General features: G+C 49.5%; 1 protein-coding gene across 1 annotated transcript; it reads left to right on the top strand.

Moving 5' to 3' along the window:
• The first annotated feature begins 7,380 nt into the window (after positions 1 to 7,380).
• On the top strand, positions 7,381 to 12,740 carry LOC127343932 (protein BIIDXI). The gene is made up of 4 exons (XM_051370150.2): positions 7,381 to 7,607; positions 11,111 to 11,278; positions 11,369 to 11,701; positions 11,895 to 12,740. The coding sequence occupies exons 1-4, from the start codon at positions 7,517 to 7,519 to the stop codon at positions 12,485 to 12,487; spliced, it is 1,185 nt and encodes a 394-aa protein (XP_051226110.1). The 5' UTR covers positions 7,381 to 7,516; the 3' UTR covers positions 12,488 to 12,740.
• Positions 12,741 to 24,795: the final 12,055 nt, after the last annotated feature.

The following is a 24,795-nucleotide window of genomic DNA, read 5'->3' as shown; positions in this document are numbered from 1 at the left end:
ATATTCTTCCATGTATATTCTTCAAGCCCATCTTGATCGTGGCCCACCTCTGACTCGGTCAAATTCTGGTGATAACACCTTGTCTTCATTGATTTGAAATTTGGGATGTTACAGGGGGCTCTGGCCGGCGATACGTCGAGGGGGAGGCCGTCAGCACAGCCTGGTATGTGGCACGCGCTGGGGGGCTCTGGCCGGTGATACGCCGAGGGGAAGGCCGTCGGCATAGCCTGCTACATGGCACGCGCTGGGAGCGTTGGCGGGAGAAAACGCGGGAAAACTTGGCGGGAGAGAATGTGCGGGAGAAATGGGCGGGAAAAAGGAAAAAACAGATGGAGGCTATGTCGATGGTGCCCCTCGGCATAGGCTAGGCAGCTGACGTCATTTTGGCAGGAGGGAAGGGAGGAATGGGCATGTGAAATGGGTGTCAGCTATGCCAATGGTGGCCCTCGGCATATGCTTTACGCCGTCAGGGTTCCGTTAGGGCACGGCCGCGAGGTGACGGGCCGGGGTGCCACCCTCAACCTATGCCGAGGGCTACGAGTACGCTGAGGGCCACCCTCGGCATAGCATGTCATGGATCAGATGCTCCCGCTCTCCCTCAGATATATGCTGCAACCGAGATATTCCTCTGTCACGAGCTGCTCTATGGTTATCTCCCGAGGTTCCTGATTGTCGGCTTTGCTCCGCTCTTCGCCTGCTCGACGCGGAGGCTGCAACTTTCCTTTGCTCAAGTATCACCCTTTGTTTTTCCAATTCTCAGCTAGCACGCGCGAGTCTATATTGATATGCTTGCATCTCTTCCACCGTGGCCGTGGTGGTCATCAGATCTGTGCCGTTCATGGCTCTTGATGCTCTGTCCCAAGCTGCTTGCGAAAGTGGCAGCCTCTGGCGAGGTGTAGGCCCGACATACTTGCTGCCCAAACCTCACGTCAGATCAACGGGATCGATGTATGGATTTCCCAAATCATCGAAAGCCTCTGATATTTCATCCTCTTGACGACTTGGCTCACCAATCACACAAACTTGATGGTATGTTGGCATTGTATGTTCATCTTCGGGGTTGGTGACACCGTCGTAACGATCGGCAAAAACCTCCCGAATAGAAGTGGATCTGTCAATGAAGTTGAAGCTGTCGATGTTTTCCAAGTCGCTGTCCAGATCGGAGTCTGTGAACGACCCGAAAGACATCCCGCCGAACAGGTTGGTGATATCTCCGCAGGCGACGGGCTTGACGTAGCTTGTCGACGAGATTTTCTCATCGCTTGACTTGATTGACGACGATGATCCCGAGAAATAGGAACCAACCGCTAACGGTCCCGAACATATCGGTGCCGCTAAACGATGTGATCCCTCTTTCCCGACACGGAAGTAGAAGCTCCCGAACTTCATCTCCACTGGTTCATCCAGATAGGCATATGCATCCAAACGAGCGGGAGGGTGAGGAACAAAATGAACGAGATCAGTTTTGATCTGTTTACCCCCGTCCATCGTGTTTCTTGCCACCGAAGATGTCGACGATGTTGAACGTGCCATCGAGATCAGCTCATTCTCGCCTCTAATTCTCACAGATGGCGCCAATTGACAAGGTATCGACTTGTCAATGCCTACAAGTTGTAGACTAGGGTTTCATGGAAAGTAGAGGGCAAGTAGATCTCGAAGGTTTCAGCCAAAAAGGTGCTCGACTGCTAAAAACTAGGGTTGTGTTGACAATGAATCGATCATTTCTTTCTCCATCGACTCCCCCTTATATAGGAGGCGGAGCCGAGGGTTTCGTGATGCACAAGTTACAAAACAGCGGGAGAATCTTCGAGTTTGTTTCGTATAATTACAAACCTCTATTCCTAATGTATCTCTAACTTTCATATCGACGTTTTGTTGGGTTTCTGGGCTTCGTAATCTTCGGATCATGGACCTTCAGTAAACCCAGAGTAATTTCTTCGGCAGGTATATTGGGAATGTCTATGTCACCGAAGGGGTCTATACGAAGTGACTCATCGAGCGGCTGGGCTTGCCGGACAGTACACCGACAACTCCGATATTTGACCATCACCGTACGTAGCATGGATAACTCACAAAGTAGTATGTCTCATGAGAGATAGCACGAAACAACATGCGGGACTGCCTCGCCGCACAACTTAGAACGTACCAATACGTGTAGTACTATAGTGTAGCGGTAGCGATCGTTAAACATTTATGGTGCGTTCCGCACGAGGTTCTATTTCCCATTAAATTATTCTCAACATGGCCAGTAAATTTACTGTAAAGTTTAATAAAATGCAATATAATCCAACAAGTAAAGACTTTTTTGGTCATTTTCATAGTTGATCCCTCTAATATCCAAATGTTCGTCCCTGGCTCGATGCCCTTACATGCTAAAAGTACATCCATTCCGACGAATAAAACTTATAAATTTAGTCAAAATACAGAGCTTACTAAGTTTACCAGATATAAAGAAGAAAATATGAACATCAACAACATAAAACATGCGGATAATAAGAATACATTTTACGCGATTTGTTATCTAAATGCATTTCTATCTGTAACATTAGTCAAACTCAGATGATGTTTCTTTAGGGTAAAACACAATATATTAAATTAGCAAGCCGTCTCATTAAAAACCTTTCAGTCTCCTTCGTTACCCTGGTAAGAAAAAGAGTGCGTCTGGTTCAAAACAGAGCTACATCAGAGCTTACATGACTAAGCACATGATCTGGAGGATCATCTTCCCAAACTATAACTCTGTTAGCATCAAAACTAAATCTAGCTAAATTATGAGCTACCCTATTTGAGTCTCTCGGATAATGCTTAAAAGAAACAGATCATATTCTTTGAGCAATCTCAAAGCAGTTCATTAAAATAGCTATACTTGGAATCCAAATATCTCCCTCTCCATTGCAAGCATCCACCAAAGCCATGTTATCTGATTCCACAATTGTTGGCGAACACTTTATTTTTTCAAGTAATTCCAGCCCCCTCTTCAAAGCCAAAGCTTTCGTTGTAGATACATCCAACATATTAGCCGATGGCCAGGCTCCTCCCGCCATCACTGCACCTTTGTACGTCTCTCGTTGGAAGGAGTGAGTAGATTTTTCTGTAGAAGTAGGGGTTGGAGAGGCAAAACTGGTCCAACCCCTACTCCTCTCGTTTCGGCCGGTTGCAAAACGCGGGAGGGAAGTTTCAGCCCCGCGCCCCACCCGTCGCCCGCGCCTCGCCTTTCGCCCCCGCCACCGCCGAACGCCCCGCGACATGGAGCCGGCCGCCTCCGCCCTCCCGCCCGCCTCCTCGTCGCCGCCCGTCGCCCCGCCGCCGCCGGCCGCCGCGCCATGGAGCCGACCGCCTCCGCCCTCCCGCCGCCTCCTTCGTCGCAGCCCCATCGCCTCCCTCGCCGCCTTCTCCGCTTCAATTCCGCCCGGCCCCGCCCTCACCGTCCACCTCCGCTTCCTCCGCTTCGACGCCCTCGCCCGCCTCCGCGACGCCGGACTCCGCCGCGCCGGAGGGCCGCATCCCGCCCGGCCACTGCCCTCGCCGTCCACCTCCGCTTCCTCCGCCCCGACACCCTCGCCCGCCTCTGCGACGCCAGGCTCCGCCGCGGCCGGAGGGCCGCATCCCGCCCGGCCCCGCCCTCGCCGTCCACCTCCACTTCCTTCGCCCGCATACTCGGGCGGGGCGGCGCGTACGCATACGCTGGCCCCGAGCACTCACCAGGTGACCAGCGCCTCCTCCTCCTTCCTCCCCTCCCTCTCGGAATATTTCGTTATAAGGGTTGGATTTGAGGGTCCTAGTCTTTGCCTCAGTTTTTTTTTTTGAGAAACACAGTACAAACGCAGGCGCTCACATACACGCGCATGCACTCACCCCTATGAGCGCACACACGCACACCCTACCCCTATGAGCACCTCCGGAAGACCGAGCCGGCGGATTGGATCTTGAAATTGACGAAGTCACCACAGGCGCCTCGCTATCGACGGGAACGTCGCCTCCCACTGAAAGAATATCCCGCCTTTATGAGACACACAGATGTCAAACCTGGGGTTTGAACTCTGGTGGGCTGGGGGTACAACCACCCTCCTAACCACCCAACCCAGTTTTTCAACCTCTAAAAGTGTCAAAAAATGCTCATTCTCAACCCTTAAAATGGTTTGAGGGTTTGAGGGTTTAGGGGTACTACTAGTGATGCTCTTATAGCTGCATTGTGTGCATCCGCTCCTTGGTTAATAGAGTTTCTGCCTTCGCCCCCTGCCGCAGATACTTGCACGAATCCGATGGTCTATCAAAACTTTATGCGGAAGCAAACTATGAAATCAATGCCTTCCTACCGAAGCCCATACAGACCACAGCGAGTTAAAGGCAGTGGCAGAGGGGGTCTCGGCCCTCTCGGGGTACAGGCGGAGGTACGGCCACCAACCTGAACCAAATCGGGGCGGAGAATCAATGGAGACGGACGCCGGCACCGAAATCTCGGCTGGCATCACAAGGCGAGGCCGTATAGACTCGACGGAATCCCCAGCTAGCCATGCCAACTCGAGCGTACGTATACGAGGAGATCGGACATGACGATGCGCGCGGATCCGCAGTCGCAATGCCAAATCATTTCAGTCCACCTTGGAGCTGAATGATGGTATGGTAGACCATCAATGTTCCCGTGAGCCAGTCAACTCTCCGGCCAACGTTTTACCCACGCACTTCGCGCCGTTGACATCTGATTGTTTTCCCCTTGTCCTCGTCGTCGGCGCCTTCGATCTAAAACGTCGGTGAATACAGGTTTGCTACGGCCTAACCGCGATCCTGGGTAGAGTACCTGAGATTCGTGAGATTTGCATGCCGAGTTTGCTAGCGCGTGTCCTGAGAATCTGGCATATGGGTATCGCAGCACCGTACTACGCCGTATTATATACTCCAAGAAACGACATCATTGCACGAATCTGACTCACGGGTATGTGCTACTCGAGCAGGGCTGACTTGAGAGTGAGCTCTGCAACGCGCATTCATGGGTCATGGCGTAGGTAGAAACAAATACAGTGTCACGGGAAGCAGTCAAAAAAACTCAGCCAGGCAAAGCACCGGCCGGGCTGTGTGAACCGGCCACGTTTCACCACGCCCATGTGAACGCCAAGAAAATGTGTCGGCGCGCAGCTCCACGCGGTAATTTCTGAGATGTTCTCACCTTCGATATGTGAGCTCCCGGCACATTCGCCACTGTGCCATTTCCCCCGACAATGGCCTTTTCGAGTCCAACAAAAGAGCATACGAATCCTATAGTTTAACTTGCCCGAATACTCATTTTTGTTGTACTCGGGGTCAACCATCACTGATCTGATCCTGATACATTATTACAGTAATGTAGTAGGAGTTTCTTTCATGTAGATGTTTTTTTTTTTTGAAAAAAAACAGGGAAAGGGTCTGGAAGGACCTCGATGCTACCTTATATTATCACCGGCGGAGTTACATTTATACAAAGGGCCCTTAGAAGGAAAGAGAAATAAAACATGGCCCTGAAATTTTAGACGCCCCTAGAACTAACGGCAAAAGCGCGATCAGGTCTTGGCCTTCTCATGGCTCCTTCTCTACCGCATCCGCACCCCTGCTGAGCACGACCTAATGCACCAGCACCGGGAATTCGTCACTTGGAGTGGAGCAGAAGGAGCATGTCGCCTCGACGCTAAAAGCCCTCCGCATCGATACCTTGGTCTAGAGCGGCTGCCCTTTAGCTAGTGTTGTCGGCGGCAAACATGCCATCGAGATTTCACCCCCGCAAGACGCATCACCCACGCCTCCAAGCTCCCGATTTGCAAAGAAACAAGTTGCTCTTCTTCCTCTTCTTCCCTCCACGACCGACTAGAGGGAAAACAACAACGAACATCTGCAACATAAGATGTTCGTCCCACTAAGCGCCTAGACCGGAACAAGGTGAGACAGTCTGCCTCCTCGCCACAACGGCAGGCCAGAGGATTCCCATCAACACCGTTGCTCCGCCACATGACAAGCCAACAAAACTCGATCTTATTTGGGGCAGTTGTGCTGCTCTTATTGGACGATAAGCTAGACAAGCCGACATACATATGAGGAACCCTAACCTCCAGATCTGATCAGGACCTGGAGATCCACTAGAAACTAGGGCACGAGGATCACTACCGGCACACGGCCGAGGACCTTACTACCCCCATCCCCTCCGGCAGGTGAGGTCGCCGGAGAGGATGAAGGTAGGAGGCAGAGACACATGGGGGTGGGAGGGGGGAGCGGGGAGGAAAGGGGTATTCTTATTGTGTGTGTGTGTGTGCTACTCGAAAAGCAGCACCATTGAAGTGTGTGTAGAGGTATCTTTCACGGTGATAGGTGACACCAAAACCCTAGCTACAGACTTTGAATCTTCCTCGTTTAAATTTTCTTATCGTAGTTTGAATATGGTAGCACATAAATTGGCTCGTTCTACCGAGCCTTTAGTTTGTAATATTTCTTCTTGTGTGATTCAGGAGCTTATCCCGGATGAACTTGCAATGTTGTATTAGATGAAAAGTACCACATTCTCTCTCTCTCTAAATAAGAGGAACATCAACGTTGTTCATAAGTGGCCAACGTAGTGATTAGATTATACAAGGCCGATTGGCCCGGCACTCCTGCTCTAGTACTCGAACATGTCTCGCTTGGAGCTGTGGAGACGCTGATGGTTTCCAGCCGCTTTGTCTGCAACCACCTAAACCTAAAGCGAAAGCACTCACATATTCTAGTGTAAGGAATTATCGATATGCCACTGAATTTCCTTTTGCTCGTCTAGCTCCACATAAAAAAAATCAAGAGACTGAGCTCCAACCTCCTGCAGTAGTCGTGTTCATGATTCCACTGTAGAGCATTGTGTACATGTTGGCGCTTAGCTTCGGTTTCGGTTCAACAGTAGATGCATTGATGAGCAGATTAGAGTTGTAAACTAGGTGCTCGTGAAGCTAATGATCGTTGGCAACAAGCCAACAAGTACCCGAGCATGACCTCACCTTACCTTTGGCTCAATGACCATGAAAATGGAGACTTTGGGACTTTGGGAGTGGGCCGATCACTAGCGACCCTCTCTTCATTTTTGCAAGTAGACATGGCAGTACAGCTCTTTTTGGTGCTCGACAAAGTGGCACCAAAACGCTGCAAAAAGGGAAAGGCATGTGGCCTCTACGCTCTATTGACTATTGCCAACGATTCTCACCCATGGCCATTGGTAGGGTAGGTCACTGTAATTCGGCTCTTCCCTTGGGAGTAGAATAATGGGGGTGGCCAACAAAGTGCCAAAGAAAAGGGAATCGGTGGGAGGAAGGTATCATAAAAAGCAGGGCGTGGGCGAGCAGAGCAAGCAGAGTCCGCCTCCATCCAAGACCCAGCGAGGACATAGCTTGGCTGTGCACCCAGCACCGTGCCCTCCCCCACTCACCTCACTCTCCCCACCGGCCACCTTCCACTCTCCCACACATCGAGGACGCAAGGCAGAGGAGGTCGTGGGGGGCTGAGGGGACTAGCTGCCTAGGAGGAGGAGGAGATGCAGCGGCTCGCATGGCTGGGGCTGGGGGTGGCGCTGCTCCTGCTGCCGCCGGCTTCTCGTCTGGTGTCAGCCGCCGCGGTGGAGGACGGTAATGCTCTTCCACATCTCCCTCTTCTTCCCCTTCTCCATCGATTGAAACTGCTCTGCCGTCTTCTAGAGCAATGTTAAGCTCTGCCCGACATCACATCTCATCTCACCAGGACAGAAATCCTTCAGAGTTTAGTGCAGAAACGTGAAACATTTAGCTGTAAAAATTTGGCCTTGTCCTCTTACGCAGCTTCCACCCTCAACAGCCCAACACTGAACTGTCCCTATCTTGTGCCAAAACTTTCTCGTCTACTGTTGCTATGTTTACTGCATTCGCTTCTCATGGCAGAAGCAAGTTCTTTCCACTTCGCTTCATACACACCCTGCTCCATTAGTGTTGGCATGCTGTTTAGTGTACTGCATCTCTGTCTGTACCTTTTCTGAAGAAAAATGATAGCATTATTCATTTTTGTTTGCCCGGAAATGACTGATAAGTGATAACCCCCAAGTGAGCTATCAAAGATGTTCTGTCCAAGTGTTTGCTGCATGACACCACTAGCAGGATTCAGAAATTTTACACAAGTTCAACTAAGCTTGATATACATCCTGCTTCATTTGTGTTTTCCTGATGTTTAGTGTACTGCATCTTGCATGTACGGATGTGTCTTTATCTAAGACACTTATTTTTGGACGGAGGCTGTACTATGTAACATGACATATGTGTATGTGCATTATGTTTTGCTTGAAAATGACCGATAACCCCCAAGCGAGGTATCCTATCCTTGTGACAAAGATGTCCTGTCCAAGTGTTTCCTGCATAACACTAGGAAGATTCAGAAAACACCCAAGTTTTATGTTTTCTGCAAAACACCGCCGAAACCACTGGGAGGATTCAGGAAATTTACAATTATCCATGAAAAAGAAAACAAGAGTTTTTCTTAAACAACTCCTTTTCCTGCCTCGTTTCAATAAGATCCTGTGCAAGGACGACGTCGCCGCAAGTCAAAAGGGAACCCACGCGTAGCAGTAATGGACTAGGATCCAGCCGGGACAGCACTGCAGAACCCCGGCAGCGTCCTGCAAAGCGTAATGAAAATCGTCTCGTAAGGGTCAAATAGCTTATTTAAAGGGTGGCCGTGGCCGTGAGGGGCCGTCCATGCTAGTTTTTATATACCTCTGTACCTTCGTCTCCCCAGATTTACGCCACGGATCGTGGCGCCTTGCTCTGGATTGCCCTGTGCAGGTCTGGACCATCTTCATGGGGCTCCATGTCCATGGTACGATGCCACAATGGTCGATGGGCCGGGTTTGGTGGATGTTTCACTCTCGGACTCTATCACCACATAATAAGATCGATGGGCATAGTCACATGGCTCACGGCTTGCTGTCCTTGTTAGAACAATGACGCGTAGTGAATTGGCCTAGTACCGCGTTGGGTGTGCAATAGAAAATCATGTTACTCCCTGCTAGTACCGTTGAAGGTTAGTGCTGTTAAATCCTGGCATTACTACAAAGGAAGATGTTGGTGCTACCAAACCTACCGTGGTATGTGGGGCTAGATTTTTACCAGTTTCTATGGTAAATGCGCGGAGGACTAAACCAAAGTTAGAAATGATGTACGCTTGTCAAACTCTAGTGTTCTTTTTGATCAAGCGGATTTATTGACTCAATCACCGCATCATGGTGATACAACCCCAAAGAGGTTCATACCTGGCCTCTTGCATAATGAGATGCACACAGCCAAAGTCTAGCTTCAGGCTCTAGCGTGGTTTCTCATTTCACCGGTTATGGATGGGGTTTTCACATCTCAGCTCCGTTCAGTGTACTAGGGACTGTACATTCTTTTAGTGCCTATGTAATAAATAGTCCATCCCATAATGTACAATGCTTTACAGGGTATCAAACTTACTACTATGGTCCATCATCTCACAGACAAGGGCATTACACACATTGTACATTCTTCTAGCATCTATTGTCATAAATAGTACTGTGGTTTTTTTTTTTTTTTTTTGAAACGGAGGCAAAAGCTTTGCCTCATCCATTAATTAAGAAGAAAGTGCCCAATTTTTAGGAGAAAATCGGGCGAAAACCAACAACACACACTGAGCACCCCGGCCAACCTGGCTACCCACACAAAGCACACACGCCATCGAGAAGAAAGCCATCGTTGAGGATGCCATCGAGCGTCATCGTCGTCACTCCTCCACGAGCCAGCGATTCCGACTTCACCTTAGACGACCACCACCGAGACCTTCGCCGCAAAAGACGTCGAAGCCCAAGTGAGCCTATGCCAAACAATCGACCCCCAAGCACATCGGGGAGGAGGCAGCTCCGACTCCAACTGTGACCTTCATAGGAGAGTTGCACGCCTTGCACCGACGCAAGCACCAATCAAGTGGCATCGTTGCCACAAGTCGCCTCGCAGCTCCGACTTCACCATCATGGCAGGGGTGACGAAGGACATACCGCAACTCCGATCCGCTCACCATTGTCATCGTTGCCACGCAGCCCACGACGCCAACACCAACCATCTTCCACTGGTCCCTCCGATCTAAGCAGCTCCAAATCGATGCCCTCAAGAGGGAAGACGACGCAAGAGCGCCGCCATCGACCGATCACGTCGGATCTAGGGATTACCCCGGAGCATTCCCAGACAGGATGACAAACAGCACCTCGGCGATGCCTTCAAGAAGGGAGCGGCGCCCGAAGCCGTCGCCATCGCCGGCCTCGGCCAGCTGCCGGCCGGTCAGCCACCGAGGACAAGGCATTAGCCCGGAACCTGTCGCGACATCCTGCATCGTGCTCAAGTCCGGACATCCTCCATCCCTCAACCCCCGTCTTCAACACGGCCGCCACATCCATCCCGGCGCTGGGCAGCACCGCCGGCTGACCAACACGCGCGGCCAGAGCAGCAACGCGCCCCTCGCGGCCCGGAGGCAGCACCTCGACGTCGCGAGGCCGTCCACCGTGCCCCGGACACGGCGCCCTGCCGTCGCGCCCGCCCTCAGCTGCACAACCGCGCCGCCCCTAGCAGCCCAGATCGGGCCCGGATGGCCCGCACCGCCCACCGGCCCCTTCGGCTGCGCCACGACCGCGCCGCTGCAGCCCGCCGCGCCCAGCCGCCGAGGCCGCCTCCTGCGCCGCGCTGCGCCGTCCAAACGGCTGCCTCGACGAGCGCCCACCACCGTCTGTCCGGGGCCGCCGCCCCGGCGTCCGAGCTCCGCCGCACGCTGCGACCGGAGGAACCCCGCCACCCTTTAGGAACGGGGCCCGCCGCCACCGCGGCAAGGGCCGGCGGCAGCGGCGGCAGGGAGGATGGGCAAAGAGGCTGGCGGCGGGGGGCGCAGGGGTTTCCCCGAGCCGCCAGAGGAGGGCGACGCGGGGACGGGGGAAAGGTATCAGTACTGTGGTTTTGATTGCAAAGCAGTAGATGCACCTACCATTATCAACTGTGCAAATATTAAATATCGGTTTGTAAGAATTTTCAGTCTTAAGTTTATCTGGTATTGAGCTGACGATGGCACTTGCATGAACTGATGAGCATGTAATCTTCTTGCACAACAGGCCTGCTCACCAATGGAGACTTTGAAACAGCTCCAGCTGGTGGTTTTACCAAGTCTGCTTCTGTCTCTGAGGGCGCATCGACGATCCCAGCTTGGACGATCAATGGCACAGTTGAGCTAGTTTCAGCAGGCCAGCACCAGGGTGGCATGATCCTTATTGTTCCACAGGGTATTATACTGAGCTGTTCTCTCTGAAAAATCAGTCTACATACGATTGCTTTAATGTGTGATTGTGTCTAACCATTTCGGTTTTCTTCAGGGGATCATGCTGTCCGGCTAGGAAATGATGCAGGCATTGGGCAGGTGGTGCAGGTCGAGAAGGGCGCAGAGTATGCAATCACATTCAGTGCCGCCCGGACGTGTGCGCAGCTGGAGGCGCTGAATGTGTCTGCTGGTGGTGTATCGCAGACAGTAGACCTTCAGACATTGTACAACATCGAAGGCTGGGATGCATATGCACTGGCTTTTCAAGCAGTGGATGAGCAGGCAACCCTTGAATTCAGGAACCCCGGCATGGAGGATGATCCAACCTGTGGACCTATCCTTGACAATGTGGCCATCAAGAAGCTCTTTGCTCCGGACAAACCAAAGGGTATAAGCCACTACTGCTTGTCTCTACACTTACTAGCACCACACTGAATTTTCTCTATCAGCGTTCTTTCTTTTTGTATGTGCAATGTTTATCATTGCATGAAGTCACAACACACTATTTTTTGTTAAGAGAACTTAGAAATGCTCTAGCTCCTTGTTCATGCTTGTGTCCTGTGGTGCCTTGTGTTGAGCAGATAGCACGGTGATCAATGGAGACTTTGAGGAGGGTCCATGGATGTTTCCAAACACAAGCTTTGGTGTTCTACTCCCGACGAACCTTGATGAGCAGACATCAGCCATACCAGGATGGATGATTGAGTCGAACCGTGCAGTCCGCTTCGTTGACTCTGACCAGTACAGCGTTCCCCAGGGGAAGCGTGCGATTGAGCTCCTCTCCGGCAAAGAGGGAATTATCTCACAGATGGTGGAGACAACCCCTCAGAAAGTGTACAGCCTGACTTTCACATTTGGCTCAGCAGGCGATTCATGCCAGCCACCAATGGCTGTTATGGCATTTGCAGGCGATCAGGCCCAGAACTTCCACTACTCGCCGATGGGCAATGCCACAAGCCAAGCTGCGAATGTGACGTTCACAGCGCGTGCTGAAAGAACACGTGTTGCTCTCTACAGCGTGTACTACAACACGAGAAGCGATGACCACAGCTCACTATGCGGGCCGGTGGTCGACGACGTGCGTGTTTGGGGCTTGAATGGGGCTGCTGGGTTGAAGGCAAGTATTGGGCTGCTTCTTGGTATGGTTAGTGTTGTTGGCCTGATGATGTTCTGAATTTCTTAGTGGTGAGGTTTAAGGATACATGTACGTAACCTCCCCTGTAAGGATGAGGAGGCCACTAGTTTTGGTAGTAAGCCTGAAATTTCTATGAGATTGAGTAATGTGAGCTTAGGCTAAAGCTACCAGTAGCTATATGTGGTTGTGTTGTTACTTTCTTCTGTGATTCAGAAAGTAGCAAAACATTATGGGATGCTGTGGTATGTGCCAAGAGCTAGTAATGTGAGATGTCAGAATTGTTCAAAGTTCATCTCTTCTATGTATTAGAAACTTCGATAGTGTATCTGCTATTCCTTTCCTTCTTGTCTGAATCTTATGGTAGTCACGAAAAGGTAGCAAGCATCCAAAATATGAAATGACCTACATATTCTCTTACGAGTGACAATTTTATACCGACGAACAAATTTAATGCATTGCTTTATGGATGGATTTGCCATTATATTTTTCTAGACAATTTTATTGTGCAATGAGCCACTGATGCACAGCTAGTCATCATACTTGATTAGACCTGCATGGCATCAACGTCCTATACAAACCAGGACAAGTTGCTCACTACCTTTGTGACATTTGAACTCACACCACTCACAAGTTATACAGCATTGCCTGTCAGTCAGCACTAGAAACTTCTGCAGCAGCAAAGCTTTACAGAACTGATATACTAGCAGGCTAGCAGCTATTCGAGATACAAAATTGACAATGCCCTTCATTTTATTTTTAGGAAAAAGCAGAATCCTTTACGTTAATCTAACATATCATGATAGAAGAGCAATGATCAATCAGGACTAGCAAGTCATTTGCAGAAAGCAGCTATCAAAGCAATCACCCAGATACAGAGATACTCAATGCACGACTGGAGCAGGACAAGATGAGCAAGTAAGATATTGTGTCTCCGCCACCTTGTTCTTGGCTAGCGCCACAACGAATTTTTTCTTGATGTCACATTTGGACGCTCGGAAGGAGAAACAAAGTCACCTCACTAACTATTACAGGTTACTGAGTCACTGACCTGTAAAGCGGATGAGTTGCACGGCTATTCCTTTGGTTACCAAGCTAATGAAGCCTTTTATATTCAGAAATCTAAAAAGAATCTCAATAAGTAAGAAAACAAAACAAATTCTCATATGTATATGCGAAAATACACTATGGATGAGAAAAAAGTCACTGAAAAATTATTCTGTCTATGAACTCGAGGAAAAAAAAGCGATGATCTACAATTGTGAGATGCTACCACTATTTGCTATTTTATAACACTAAACTTGTGCTGGCCACTTTGATATTTTAAAGTGAAATCTAGAGGATGTGCAATTATACTAATGTGTACATCCTAGAACTTTTGACTTCAATATTAGAAATATATTTTTAAAACTTATTTAAGAAGCTCCATGGAGCCAGGGAGCAAACAATCCCGCCCATCCATGGAGACCCGCATACGAATTTCTGGGTTTAAAGCCTACGTTTCCATTTTAGAAATTCTAGAAAATGATAATAACAACATCGGTAGTCGGTAGACATAAGTGGAGTATACACTACAAATAAAATTATGTGGATTTGCTCGGTAATTGCTTTTGGCCCAAAAGCTCATGGTGCCTTTTATTGTAAAAGAAACCCTAGAAAGCAAGTAAAAAAAATCTCACATGTAGATGTGAGAATACACTATGGATGAGCAAAACTTAATTTAATAATTATTTTTATTTATGAACTGCACAGAAAAGTCAAATTGCAAGTTTGTAAACTCCAGATCGTGAAAACACATGAGTATGAAAAACACAGGAATTTAATAGGATTGCATAATAGAGAAAAGCTGCATGAATAGTCATTTGGATGCATTGGAAAATTGTCTGGAAACTACGTGAATGAGTGTAAAAAACAATGGTTAGAGTAGATATTGAAACACCTAGGAAGTGAGTTTAGCTCAACTGGTTGGAGGAATGGATGGACAAATTCAACACTTGAATTCAAATCCTCACGGAAATTTACCTTGAGGACTAGGATTTAATCTTAACCAAGATTAAAATCATAATACTCATGCTTACTAGTTGTGTGCATCCCTAACTGGTGCAGAGGTCATGAAGTGAAATTCTTCCTATTTTTAGGTCCCCAACCCTAACCTCGTGCGGTGGCGCCACGCCACACCGGGAAAAGAGCCACCGCTACGTGGGCTCCCCTCCCCATCCTCTCTCCCCTCTCCCCGTTGTCGCCAGAGGTGTTGTCAGGATTCCTCCTTGGCGTGTCCTTAGCGTAAGAGGGTGACACCCGACCTACCTCTCCGGCTGCGGTGGTTAGTGGTGGCGACGTAGGGGTGCGATGTTTGGTCCGATCTAGGCCCATCAGGGTCTGCAGGGCTGAGGTGGAGCGCTCGTGCGCCTGGGGTGGCTCATGACGGCCTGCTGCTCTTCTCGTACTTCATGGGTGCCATGGCGGCGACCCTAGGCATGGTGGATGTGAAGACGCGGTGCTAGCGGCGTTGGGGGTGTGTAGAGCGACGCCATCTGAGGTAATGCTATCATGGCAGGCGGCGGCAACGGCCTCGTCCTAGATCCGACCTAGGCCGGCGGGTCAGGGCGGCAACTGTGCGCATGGCTCGATGGGTCGCTCTCCGCGGAGGCGGTGGCATGAACCCTTTTGGGTCTGTCGTCGGATCCAACAAGGTTGACGATGGTCAGGATCATTTTCTCCTCTATTGTCGCCTAGTGGCATGGGGGCTACTGGCTCGGCCTGAATAAAGGCAGCGGTCCTAGGGGTCCTCTCCCGTTAAGACAAAGATCTGCTTGATGCTTGCCCTTATTGATCTGGACAAAGTGTTGAGTTCTGGAAGACTTTGTCGTCGAACTCCATTGAGCGCATCATGCATGGAGATTGCTGGATTGGATGGGTTTTAGGGGGAGTGACACAGAGCTCTTCTATCTGTTGCCATCATGGGATATATCTTTTACATTCCATGGTGAATTCGGAGCCGGAGAATTTCATGAAGCTGGGATCTAAGGAGTAGTAATGGTGGTTCGAGTGTTTGTAGCGGTGAGGAATTTGATTGGTGATTCGGGAGTCGTAGCAACAATATGCAAGTGGAGGCGACAACACATGTGAAATTCAAAGTCTTTCCATTCAGGGTGAAAGTTTAAGGTATATATGAACTCAATTGGTTGTGCCTAGCAATGGTCTTGTTGAAGGCATTGTTTTGAGAGCGTGAATTTTATCCATGGTGTATGATCTATGATCGGGCAATGACGTCGCGTGTGCACTGTTTTCTTCTTGGTGGCGGCGTTTTTGGAGAATTCGGACTCCGGGTGTTGTCTTGGTGGTGTTTGTACTCCTGCTACAAGGAATAGATCATTGTAGCGGGTTCTTTTTTAGCTGTGTGCATTGTGAGTACCATTAGGATATTGCGTTGTTGCAATTGGTATCTTCATGATATTAATATATTTCCTTTATCAAAAAACGATGCTGAAACGCCTTCACTTCCCCCCTCTTTATCTCTTGTTTGTCTACGGTAGTTTTGAGAGCCTGCTTTTGTCCTAGGGCCTCCCCCTTCTCCTCCGGCGGCTACGCCGACCGGAGTGGAAGGTGGATAGGTCATCGCATGTCTATAGTAGATATAGGTGTAGCAGCAGTTTGCCAGTGTTTTGGAGTAGGGCACCGACGTATCTTGGCTGGACCTGGTGCATCCGGCGCGGGTTCTGTCTTCTCCCCAAACTCTGGTGGTTGGATCCGGCAGTGAGCGGGTATAGGGCCGGGATCTTCGCAAATAAGGTCAAATTCGAGCTCCTCGGTGACCTCCTTTTTGTGGGCATCTTCTTCCTCTTCTCGCCAGATGTGGAGGTGAGGGGGAGAAGGGGAGCCTGACAGTAAGAGGATCTGGAGGTGGCTGGGTATACTCTCGTGCTGTGGTGCATCCACACGGTCGCTGACAAGGTCCTCTTTCGTGTTTCCGAGGACGAAGCAGACGAAGCTCACCTTCGAGGCAAATACCCTCAATAAGTGTCTTCATCATCTTCTTCCAAGTTTCGATGTTTGTTTCTCTGCTCTCGATCGGTGTGGTGGCATGGGAGAGTGGGCAAGTAGCCTCGGGTCTCATGGTTCTTGGCGATGGAGTTGGGAAATGGAAGCACATATATGCACATGTGCTTCCGAAGTTGGATACTGCGGCGGAGTTCATCATCAAAAGCCAAAGTACCAATGCTATCCATGGCCAAGGGACGCCCTCTACGCCGGGTTGCTTGTCTTGATAGGGAACCTTCTTCCTTAGCTAGAAGATCTCTGATCTTGGTGTGGGAATCATGTTGCCATCATGCTAAGTGGTTTTGTCGCAGGTGGTGGTGCTGGTGCTGTGCCTGGAGGTCGTCGATGTTGTGCGGTGAAGACGGATGCCTCGACTATTTTCCATGTAATCTTTTAGAGGGCTTGTTTGCAAATTGTGAGGACTAGTTTGTAATTTCTTTTATCTTTGGAGCCACTCATGTATTTGTAACATCAGGGCGGAAGTAATAGATGCTTCCATGACCTCCGAGGCCTTTCCCGTTCAAAAAAGAAGAGTAGATGTTGAAATTGATAAACTACCATATATTGTCAAGGTTGTTATAGTAGCCTAACCATAGTTTGTTGTATATTTGGTAGTTAGAATCGTATCCCTGTAAATCAGCATGATGTAAACTTGTACTCTACTCCAAGTAATATCAATATAAAAGGGACACGCCGGCCATAGAGGAGCTGTGCGATCCAATACCCAATCATACTTGTTACCTTGTTTTTCATGGTATCAGAGCTACCGGCTCACACCCTAGATCCAATCTACACCTAGCCAAACTTCTTCTTCTTCTTTCTCCATGGGTTCCTCGCCTGCCTCTAGCGATGCCTCATCAGGCTCGATGATCTCCGGTGGCACTACTTCAAGGCTGCCGAATCCAGCGCTCAGCTTCACCACCAGCGCTTCGTCAAGCTCGTCATCGACACCGGCGCCGTTCAACTTCGCGCTGCTCGTCACTACTCGTCTCGGCAACGACAACTACCTCTACTGGAGGGCGCAGGTGGTGCCCATACTCCGCAGCCATCTTCTTACCGGCTTCATCGACGGCTCCTTCCCTTGCCCGCCTCAGGAGATCGACAACCCGAAGGCGTCCGCTGATGCTGCTGCTCCGCGCACCCTGCCGAACCCAGAGTTCGCGGCGTGGCATCAGCAAGACGCGGCCATCCTGTCCGCGATCATCTCCACGTCCATAGAGGCTGTTCAAGGCCTCATCCTCTTCGCTTCTTCCGCTCAGGACGCCTGGACGACGCTCGCCTCGAGCTTCTCCTCACAGTCGTCGGCGCGCTACATGCAACTCCGTCGACAGTTGGATGATTGCAGAAACTTGATTCATCTGTTTCTGTGTATTTCAACAAAATTAAGTCTCTTTTCGATACACTAACGTCTATTGGACAGCCCCTTCGCCAAGAGGAACTCGTCAGCTGCATCCTCAATGGTCTCGATGAGGACTTCGACGCCTTGGTCGAGGTGGTCTCCGCACGGACCACCCCGATCCCACTTCGCGACTTGTACGCCCAGCTGCTGAGCACTGAGCAGCGCATCGCGCGTCGCAAGGCCGCGCTGCATGGAGGTCACAACGACTTCTCTGCCAATGCCGCACATCGTGGTGGTGGCAGTGGCGCCAAGCCTGCCTATCGCCCTGAGTACCGCATGGGTCCTGACCCGCGCTCCCTGCCTCGACCGTTCTACCTCACCAAAACGGCCGGGCAGGGGCCCAACTCTGGCGGCAATACTCGCCCTGGTCAGCGCGACCGTGGTGGTGGTGACCGCGGTGACCGCGGCAACCAGAATGGCGGCGATCGTGACCGCGGTGTGCGCAACGGCGGTGGTGGCGGTGGGGTCGCGCTGACCGCGGTGACCGCGGCAACCAGAATGGCGGCGATCGTGACCGCGGTGTGCGCAACGGCGGTGGTGGCGGTGGCAACCGTCCGATCTGCCAAATCTGCGACAAGCCAGGCCACAAAGCATCCAGCTGCTTCAAGCGCTTCAAGCAGGACTACCTCGGCGTCGACAACGATGGCCGGTACATGGAGCGCCAGGTTGCTGCAGCAACTACCCCTGGCCAAACAAGCTCTTACTCCGTCGACTCCGGCTGGTACATGGACACCGGAGCCACCGACCACCTCACCAATCACCTTGACAAGCTCACGGTGAAGGAAAACTACACCGGCAATGATCAAGTGCACGCTGCAAACGGGCATGGTATGCACATACATCACATTGGCCAAACTACAATTCCTACTTCATCTTCTCATTCATTACATCTTAAGGGTATTTTGCATGTACCTTCTGTCACTCGTAGTCTTCTATCCGTTCGTCGTTTTACCCTAGACAACAAGGTTTTCATTGAGTTTCACCCACATTTTTTCCTTGTCAAGGATCGAGACACGAAGACAATTCTTCTTAGTGGTCGGTGCCATGGTGGTCTTTATCGTCTTGACGAGTCATCCCTCAAACAAGTCTTCAGTGGAATAAGAGTGTCACGTGATAAGTGGCATTGTCACGTGATAGTTCAACATATTTTGCATCATCGTCAACTTCCTTCGTCAAACTTGCAGAATAATGTAATTTGTGATGCTTGCCAACAAGGCAAGAGTCATCAGTTGCCTTTTTCCCTTTCTAGTCATGTAGTTTCTACACCACTTGAAATAATCTACTCGGATGTTTGGGGTCCTGCCCAACCTTCTGTAGGAGGACACACATACTATGTCAGTTTTATTGATGGTTATAGTCGTTTCACATGGTTGTATCTTCTTAAACGAAAAAGTGATGTTTTTGAGATCTTTTTGCAATTTCAACGTCACGTTGAGCGCCTTCTCAACAAGAAAATTATCCATGTGCAAACTGACTGGGGAGGAGAATATACTAAACTCAATAAGTTCTTTAGTGACATTGGCATCACTCATCGTGTTTCATGTCCCCACACGCATCAACAAAATGGCACCGCTGAACGCAAACACAGACACCTTGTTGAAACTGGATTGACTCTCCTTGCACATGCATCTGTGCCTTTTCGGTTTTGGAGTGATGCGTTTTCCACTGCATGTTTTCTTATCAATAGACTCCCCAGTCGTGTCATTCATATGAAAACTCCCTTGGAACGCCTTCTTGGTGAAGTGCCTGATTATTCCTTCTTTCGTGTCTTTGGATGTGCGTGTTGGCCTCACCTTCGACCCTACAACAATAGAAAGCTCGAGTTTCGCTCAAAGAAATGTGTGGTCCTAGGGTATAGTTCCCTTCACAAAGGGTACAAATGTCTCCATGTTCCCACTAATCGAGTATACATTTCTCGCGATGTTGTTTTCGATGAAGGAAACTTCCCTTTCTCACAATTACCATCCACTATGCAAGACACTCCGAACCATTCCATTCCTAGCTTTGGCCAATTTGATGATGTTGCAAATACTCCCTTGCTACTGCCTAACCATGGTGCAGGACTTGGACGCGGCGCACGTTTGGAATTACTTGATTCTACTGCATCCTATGATCGTCGCCAGGTTGCTGATACAAACGTCGATCTGCATGGTGATCACGTCGATCACGCCTCGCCTGGCGTGCCAGCCCATGCTGGGTCGGGCGCTTCAGCCAGTTCGGTTCCGCCCCGCACCGAACGGCCTGGCTCCACTACTCCGGCCCACGGCCTGCCGATCGAGCCGCGTCGCCTGGATTTCTCCCCTGCATCGCCTGGTGAAGAAACTGCTGCAAGCGGGTCGTCCTCTGCTCCGCGTGGGCCGTCGGCCCAACAGCCATCGCTGCCCCCACCTGCACCAACTCGGCCTATTACCCGACTACAGCATGGCATTAGGCAGCCCAAGCATCGTTCTGATGGCACTGTTGCCTGGACGGCGACCTGCATGGCACATGCAGCTGCTTCCTCTGTCTCCGAACCGCGAGATCTTCATGATGCACTCCATTCTGTTCACTGGAAAGAAGCAATGGATTCTGAGTACTCTGCCCTGCTCAAAAATGGCACCTGGTCTCTTGTTCCACCACGGCCAGGTGTGAATGTGATTGACTCGAAATGGGTGTTTAAAGTGAAGACTAACCCGGATGGTTCTATTGAGCGCTACAAGGCGCGCCTTGTTGCGAAAGGTTTTCGGCAGCGCTATGGGCTGGATTATGAGGACACGTTTAGTCCGGTTGTTAAACCAACCACTATACGTCTTCTTCTCTCACTTGTTGTGTCTCGGCGTTGGCACTTGCGCTGGACATCCAAAATGCATTTCTTAATGGAGTACTTGAAGAAGAGGTTTTTATGCGTCAACCACCAGGTTTTGAGGATCCTACTCACCCCTCTTATTTATGTCGACTACAGAAAGCGATATATGGACTTAAACAAGCTCCTCGTGCCTGGCATGCTCGTCTCAGTTCTGTCCTTGGCTCTCTTGGTTTTCGAGCTTCTACTGCTGATACATCATTGTTCATCTTCAGACGAGCTGCTCTTACCATGTTTCTCTTGGTTTATGTTGATGATATAATTGTTATTAGCTCCTCATCATCTGCTACCGACAGATTGATTGTTGCGATGCGTTCAGCCTTTGCAGTCAAGGACCTTGGTGCACTTCATTATTTCTTGGGCATTGAGGTACATCATACCTCGTCTGGTGATCTTGTTCTCTCACAGAAGAAATATGCTATGGACATCCTACTGCGTGCCAATATGCTCAAGTGTATACCGGCTGTTACTCCTATGACTGTGGTTGACAAACTTTCTGCTTATGAAGGTGATCTTCTCTCGGATGCTGATGCCACTCGCTACCGTAGCATTGTTGGCGGTCTCCAGTATCTCACTCTCACACGGCCAGATATTTCGTTTGCTGTTAACAAAGTCTGTCAGTATTTGCATGCTCCTCGGATTCCTCACTGGACTGCAGTCAAGCGGATTCTTCGGTTTATTAAACTTACTGTTTCTCATGGTATGACTCTTCGGCGTACTTCTGATACTTTGTTGTCCGCCTTTTCTGATGCGGATTGGGCAGGCAATATCGATGACAGGCGATCCAGGGGGATATGCCATCTTCTATGGTGGTAATTTGATCGCCTGGAATGCGCGCAAGCAAGCCACTGTTTCACGATCTAGTACGGAATCGGAATACAAGGCAGTGGCAAATGCAACAGCTGAAATTATCTGGGTACAGTCTCTTCTGAAGGAGCTGGGTCTCTCTCTGAACCGGATACCTGTATTGTGGTGTGATAATATTGGAGCCACATATTTATCCTCTAATCCGGTGTTTCATGCTCGTACCAAGCATATTGAAGTTGATTTCCACTTTGTTAGAGAAAGGGTGGCTAAGAAGCAACTTCAAATCAGATTCATTTCCTTTAAGGATCAAGTGGCTGATATATTTACTAAGGCTCTCCCGTTACCAGCTTTTGAGGCATGTAGGCGCAATCTCAATCTTTTGGAGCAGGTTGAGATTGAGGGAGGCTGATAAACTACCATATATTGTCAAGGTTGTTATAGTAGCCTAACCATAGTTTGTTGTATATTTGGTAGTTAGAATCGTATCCCTGTAAATCAGCATGATGTAAACTTGTACTCTACTCCAAGTAATATCAATATAAAAGGGACACGCCGGCCATAGAGGAGCTGTGCGATCCAATACCCAATCATACTTGTTATCTTGTTTTTCAGAAATACCTATGGGATTAAGGTGTAGGAATGCAATCCATGGAAGTTTTGGAGGTGTCGCTCTTTCAATCCAAAGTGTTCCTTAGTGAAAAAAATTCTACGGATTGGATTCCTCTAAAACTCATTTCAAAATCTTTCAATCTAGAGGGGCCTTGAGCGATCGGCATATGCTGGCCGTGTAGAGTTTAGATGCCATGCTGATGGCTCTATGCGACATGGCTGCAGACATGACCCTAGGTTGGACTAGACACCTCGTCACTCACCACTGTTCCAGTTCCACGACAGCAACCCGGCTGCAAGTACCGCGTTGGTGGTGGTCGATCACACCGATGGATTCGCCTGGAAAGGTTGATGGCGGTCGATCACACCGATGAATCCACTGGCTCTCTGGTGAGCAGAGCTAGCTACTCCAAAGCCTGATACCAAGCTCGGTGTGGTCATCTCGCCTGCAAGTCGATGTCCCGGCCGGCGCGCAGCACATGCGTTGTTGAGGCAGGGGAGATGTAAGGCGAGTGGAGACGGCGGCGTGGTACTGGTTTAGCCACTACAGGCACTAGCTGGATGAGTCTTCAGATGCAACATCGGCGTGCCTGGTGTTTGCAGTAAAATCGATCTGTAGATGACTAGGATGAATGGCTGGTTGGTGGACGGGCAGGCCTGGACAAAGCTGAGGAGTTGCGTTGGCGCATGATCTGAGATGGGTGCGTGCAACTGCCAGAACGTACATGGTCCGCGCTGGGCTGCACGAGCCCACCATCCAACCTCAGCTAGCAGTACGCTGGGTGCGTTGATGGGTTCCATGTCGCGCACACTTCCAGCATACACGCGCGCATCGCGAATCGATCGATCAGCGGCGATGGAACTCGCGCGCACTCTTGGTTCTAGGCTAGACTTGTGATAGTTTCCGTGTGTCAACACCGGAGGCTGGCTCTGTTTCTTCCTCCCGGAGACAGATCGATCTCCACATGATATCGTGATTGCTTCCACGCGCACGATTCATGCCGTTTCTGAGCAAGAACAGGGGACCGGAAGTCATACAGTATGAGATACCGATAGCCCATAGCCGGCTTCCGGATTTGATTTGGGGAGGTTATCGTCTCTCCCCCGATATCAGCGATCGCCGGAGCGAGGCGTCTCTTCCTCAATATCTAACTTGGTGACAGGAAGATATCCACGGGGGAAAAGGATCAGCGGACCCATCCTTCATTGAAGAGGATAGACAGTTCAGAGTTCGGGTTTTGCTTCAGTGTCTTCCCTTTGCGAACTTTGATCGTTAAAGATCTTCTGTTATCACTTTGTGGACTAACTTATCAGTTATCACTTTCATTTTAGTGGTGGTGAAAGAGAAGGATAGCTTAGCTTTTAGTCGACTTCTAAACCACAAGATTGCGGTGCTAGCCATAAGTTGCAACTTAGACGTGACTACTTGTATATGGGCTGCAAGCCTGCAACCGAGAAAAATTCGCTGGACCGTTGAATTGCTTCATAATTCTTCCTAACTAGTTCAGAATTAGTCACACCCATAGTATTTCAGTTTTGCTGAAGAAAACTTTTAGACCGTGTCCTGCAATGGATGGTTCTGGCCGGGACACCGAAACAAGATCGGAATTAAGCCCCTTGCGATCAGAGTTATCGAAAGGATGGTCTTCCGTGCTCAAAGGTATGTAGGAGTATATTTTACTGCCATCTAAGTAGGGCATAGGTAGTACGGACATGATCAAAGTAGAACCTATCAAAGCTCAGTTCACAGGATCAACGCTATGCAAAATCTTGCTTCATTGGAATCACGATATTTTTTATGTTACTTTTCCTATTTTATTGATCCAACAGTGCAAATTCATCATCAAAGCCATGGCCACTTTAGTTATTAACCACAGAGTTGTGATCCACGAAAAGAGCAAAAATGGACAGGCAAAGCGCTCATGCATCTGTGCTATGCGGAATGGCTGGAGAGGAACCAGACGCAGGGGAACACGGCCGCCCAACTAAAGAGGTCGCCAAAATGAAAGCACTGGTCAGCCAGCGCTTGGCATATATTCAGGCTCTAGGTCTGTGTTTGCTGCTGTATTTCTCACCAGCAGTCGATAGCTCCATAATTTAATTCCATTGCCTCTCCCCAACTTCTTAGTTCCGCCAGACTCAGCACGTGATGATATTTAGATGTCACTAATGTCCGGGTAAAAGGGATAAATTATATGGTTTCTCCGAAAAAAAAAAGATAACTTGTCAGATTCATGTGCCCATGCCACTTAACTTATACGTGGTTATCCTTATCCACAACTCCTAACATGACATTGATCATATCCTTAAGTATATCGAACAAACAATCATTCGCTCTCTGATAACTTGACATCAACACTAGTGCAGTAGTGCATGATTGCATCCATTAGAATTAGGAGAATATATATGCTCTCTGCTCATACTGTAACATATTTGTAAACTTGGTTGTTTGCGCTATCTTTGCACTTTCTTCTTCATATAATGACATGCTTCTAGGCGCCTTCGAGAAAAGAAAAAAATTCACTTTTGAACTTAAGATTTTAACACTTAACTTTCAGTATCATACGAGGAGTATGTTTTTTGTGTGTGGGAAATATACACAAAGAAATAAGCACCACCCAGGTATATGCATTTTGAATGAAATAGCAGACA

Source organism: Lolium perenne, chromosome 3 (genome assembly GCF_019359855.2).
Source record: "Lolium perenne isolate Kyuss_39 chromosome 3, Kyuss_2.0, whole genome shotgun sequence".
Taxonomy (NCBI): Eukaryota; Viridiplantae; Streptophyta; class Magnoliopsida; order Poales; family Poaceae; genus Lolium; species Lolium perenne.
The sequence above is the reverse complement of the archived record's forward strand: the minus strand, read 5'-3'. Positions and strand labels throughout refer to the sequence as shown.

Bases quoted from the DNA above. Each gene is read 5' to 3' on its own strand.
- LOC127343932 (XM_051370150.2), top strand. From the start codon at position 7,517: ATGCAGCGGCTCGCATGGCTGGGGCTGGGGGTGGCGCTGCTCCTGCTG. The intron at 11,279-11,368 runs GTATTATACTGA...GGTTTTCTTCAG, and splicing joins GATCCTTATTGTTCCACAGG to GGGATCATGCTGTCCGGCTA. The intron at 11,702-11,894 runs GTATAAGCCACT...TGTGTTGAGCAG, and splicing joins TGCTCCGGACAAACCAAAGG to ATAGCACGGTGATCAATGGA.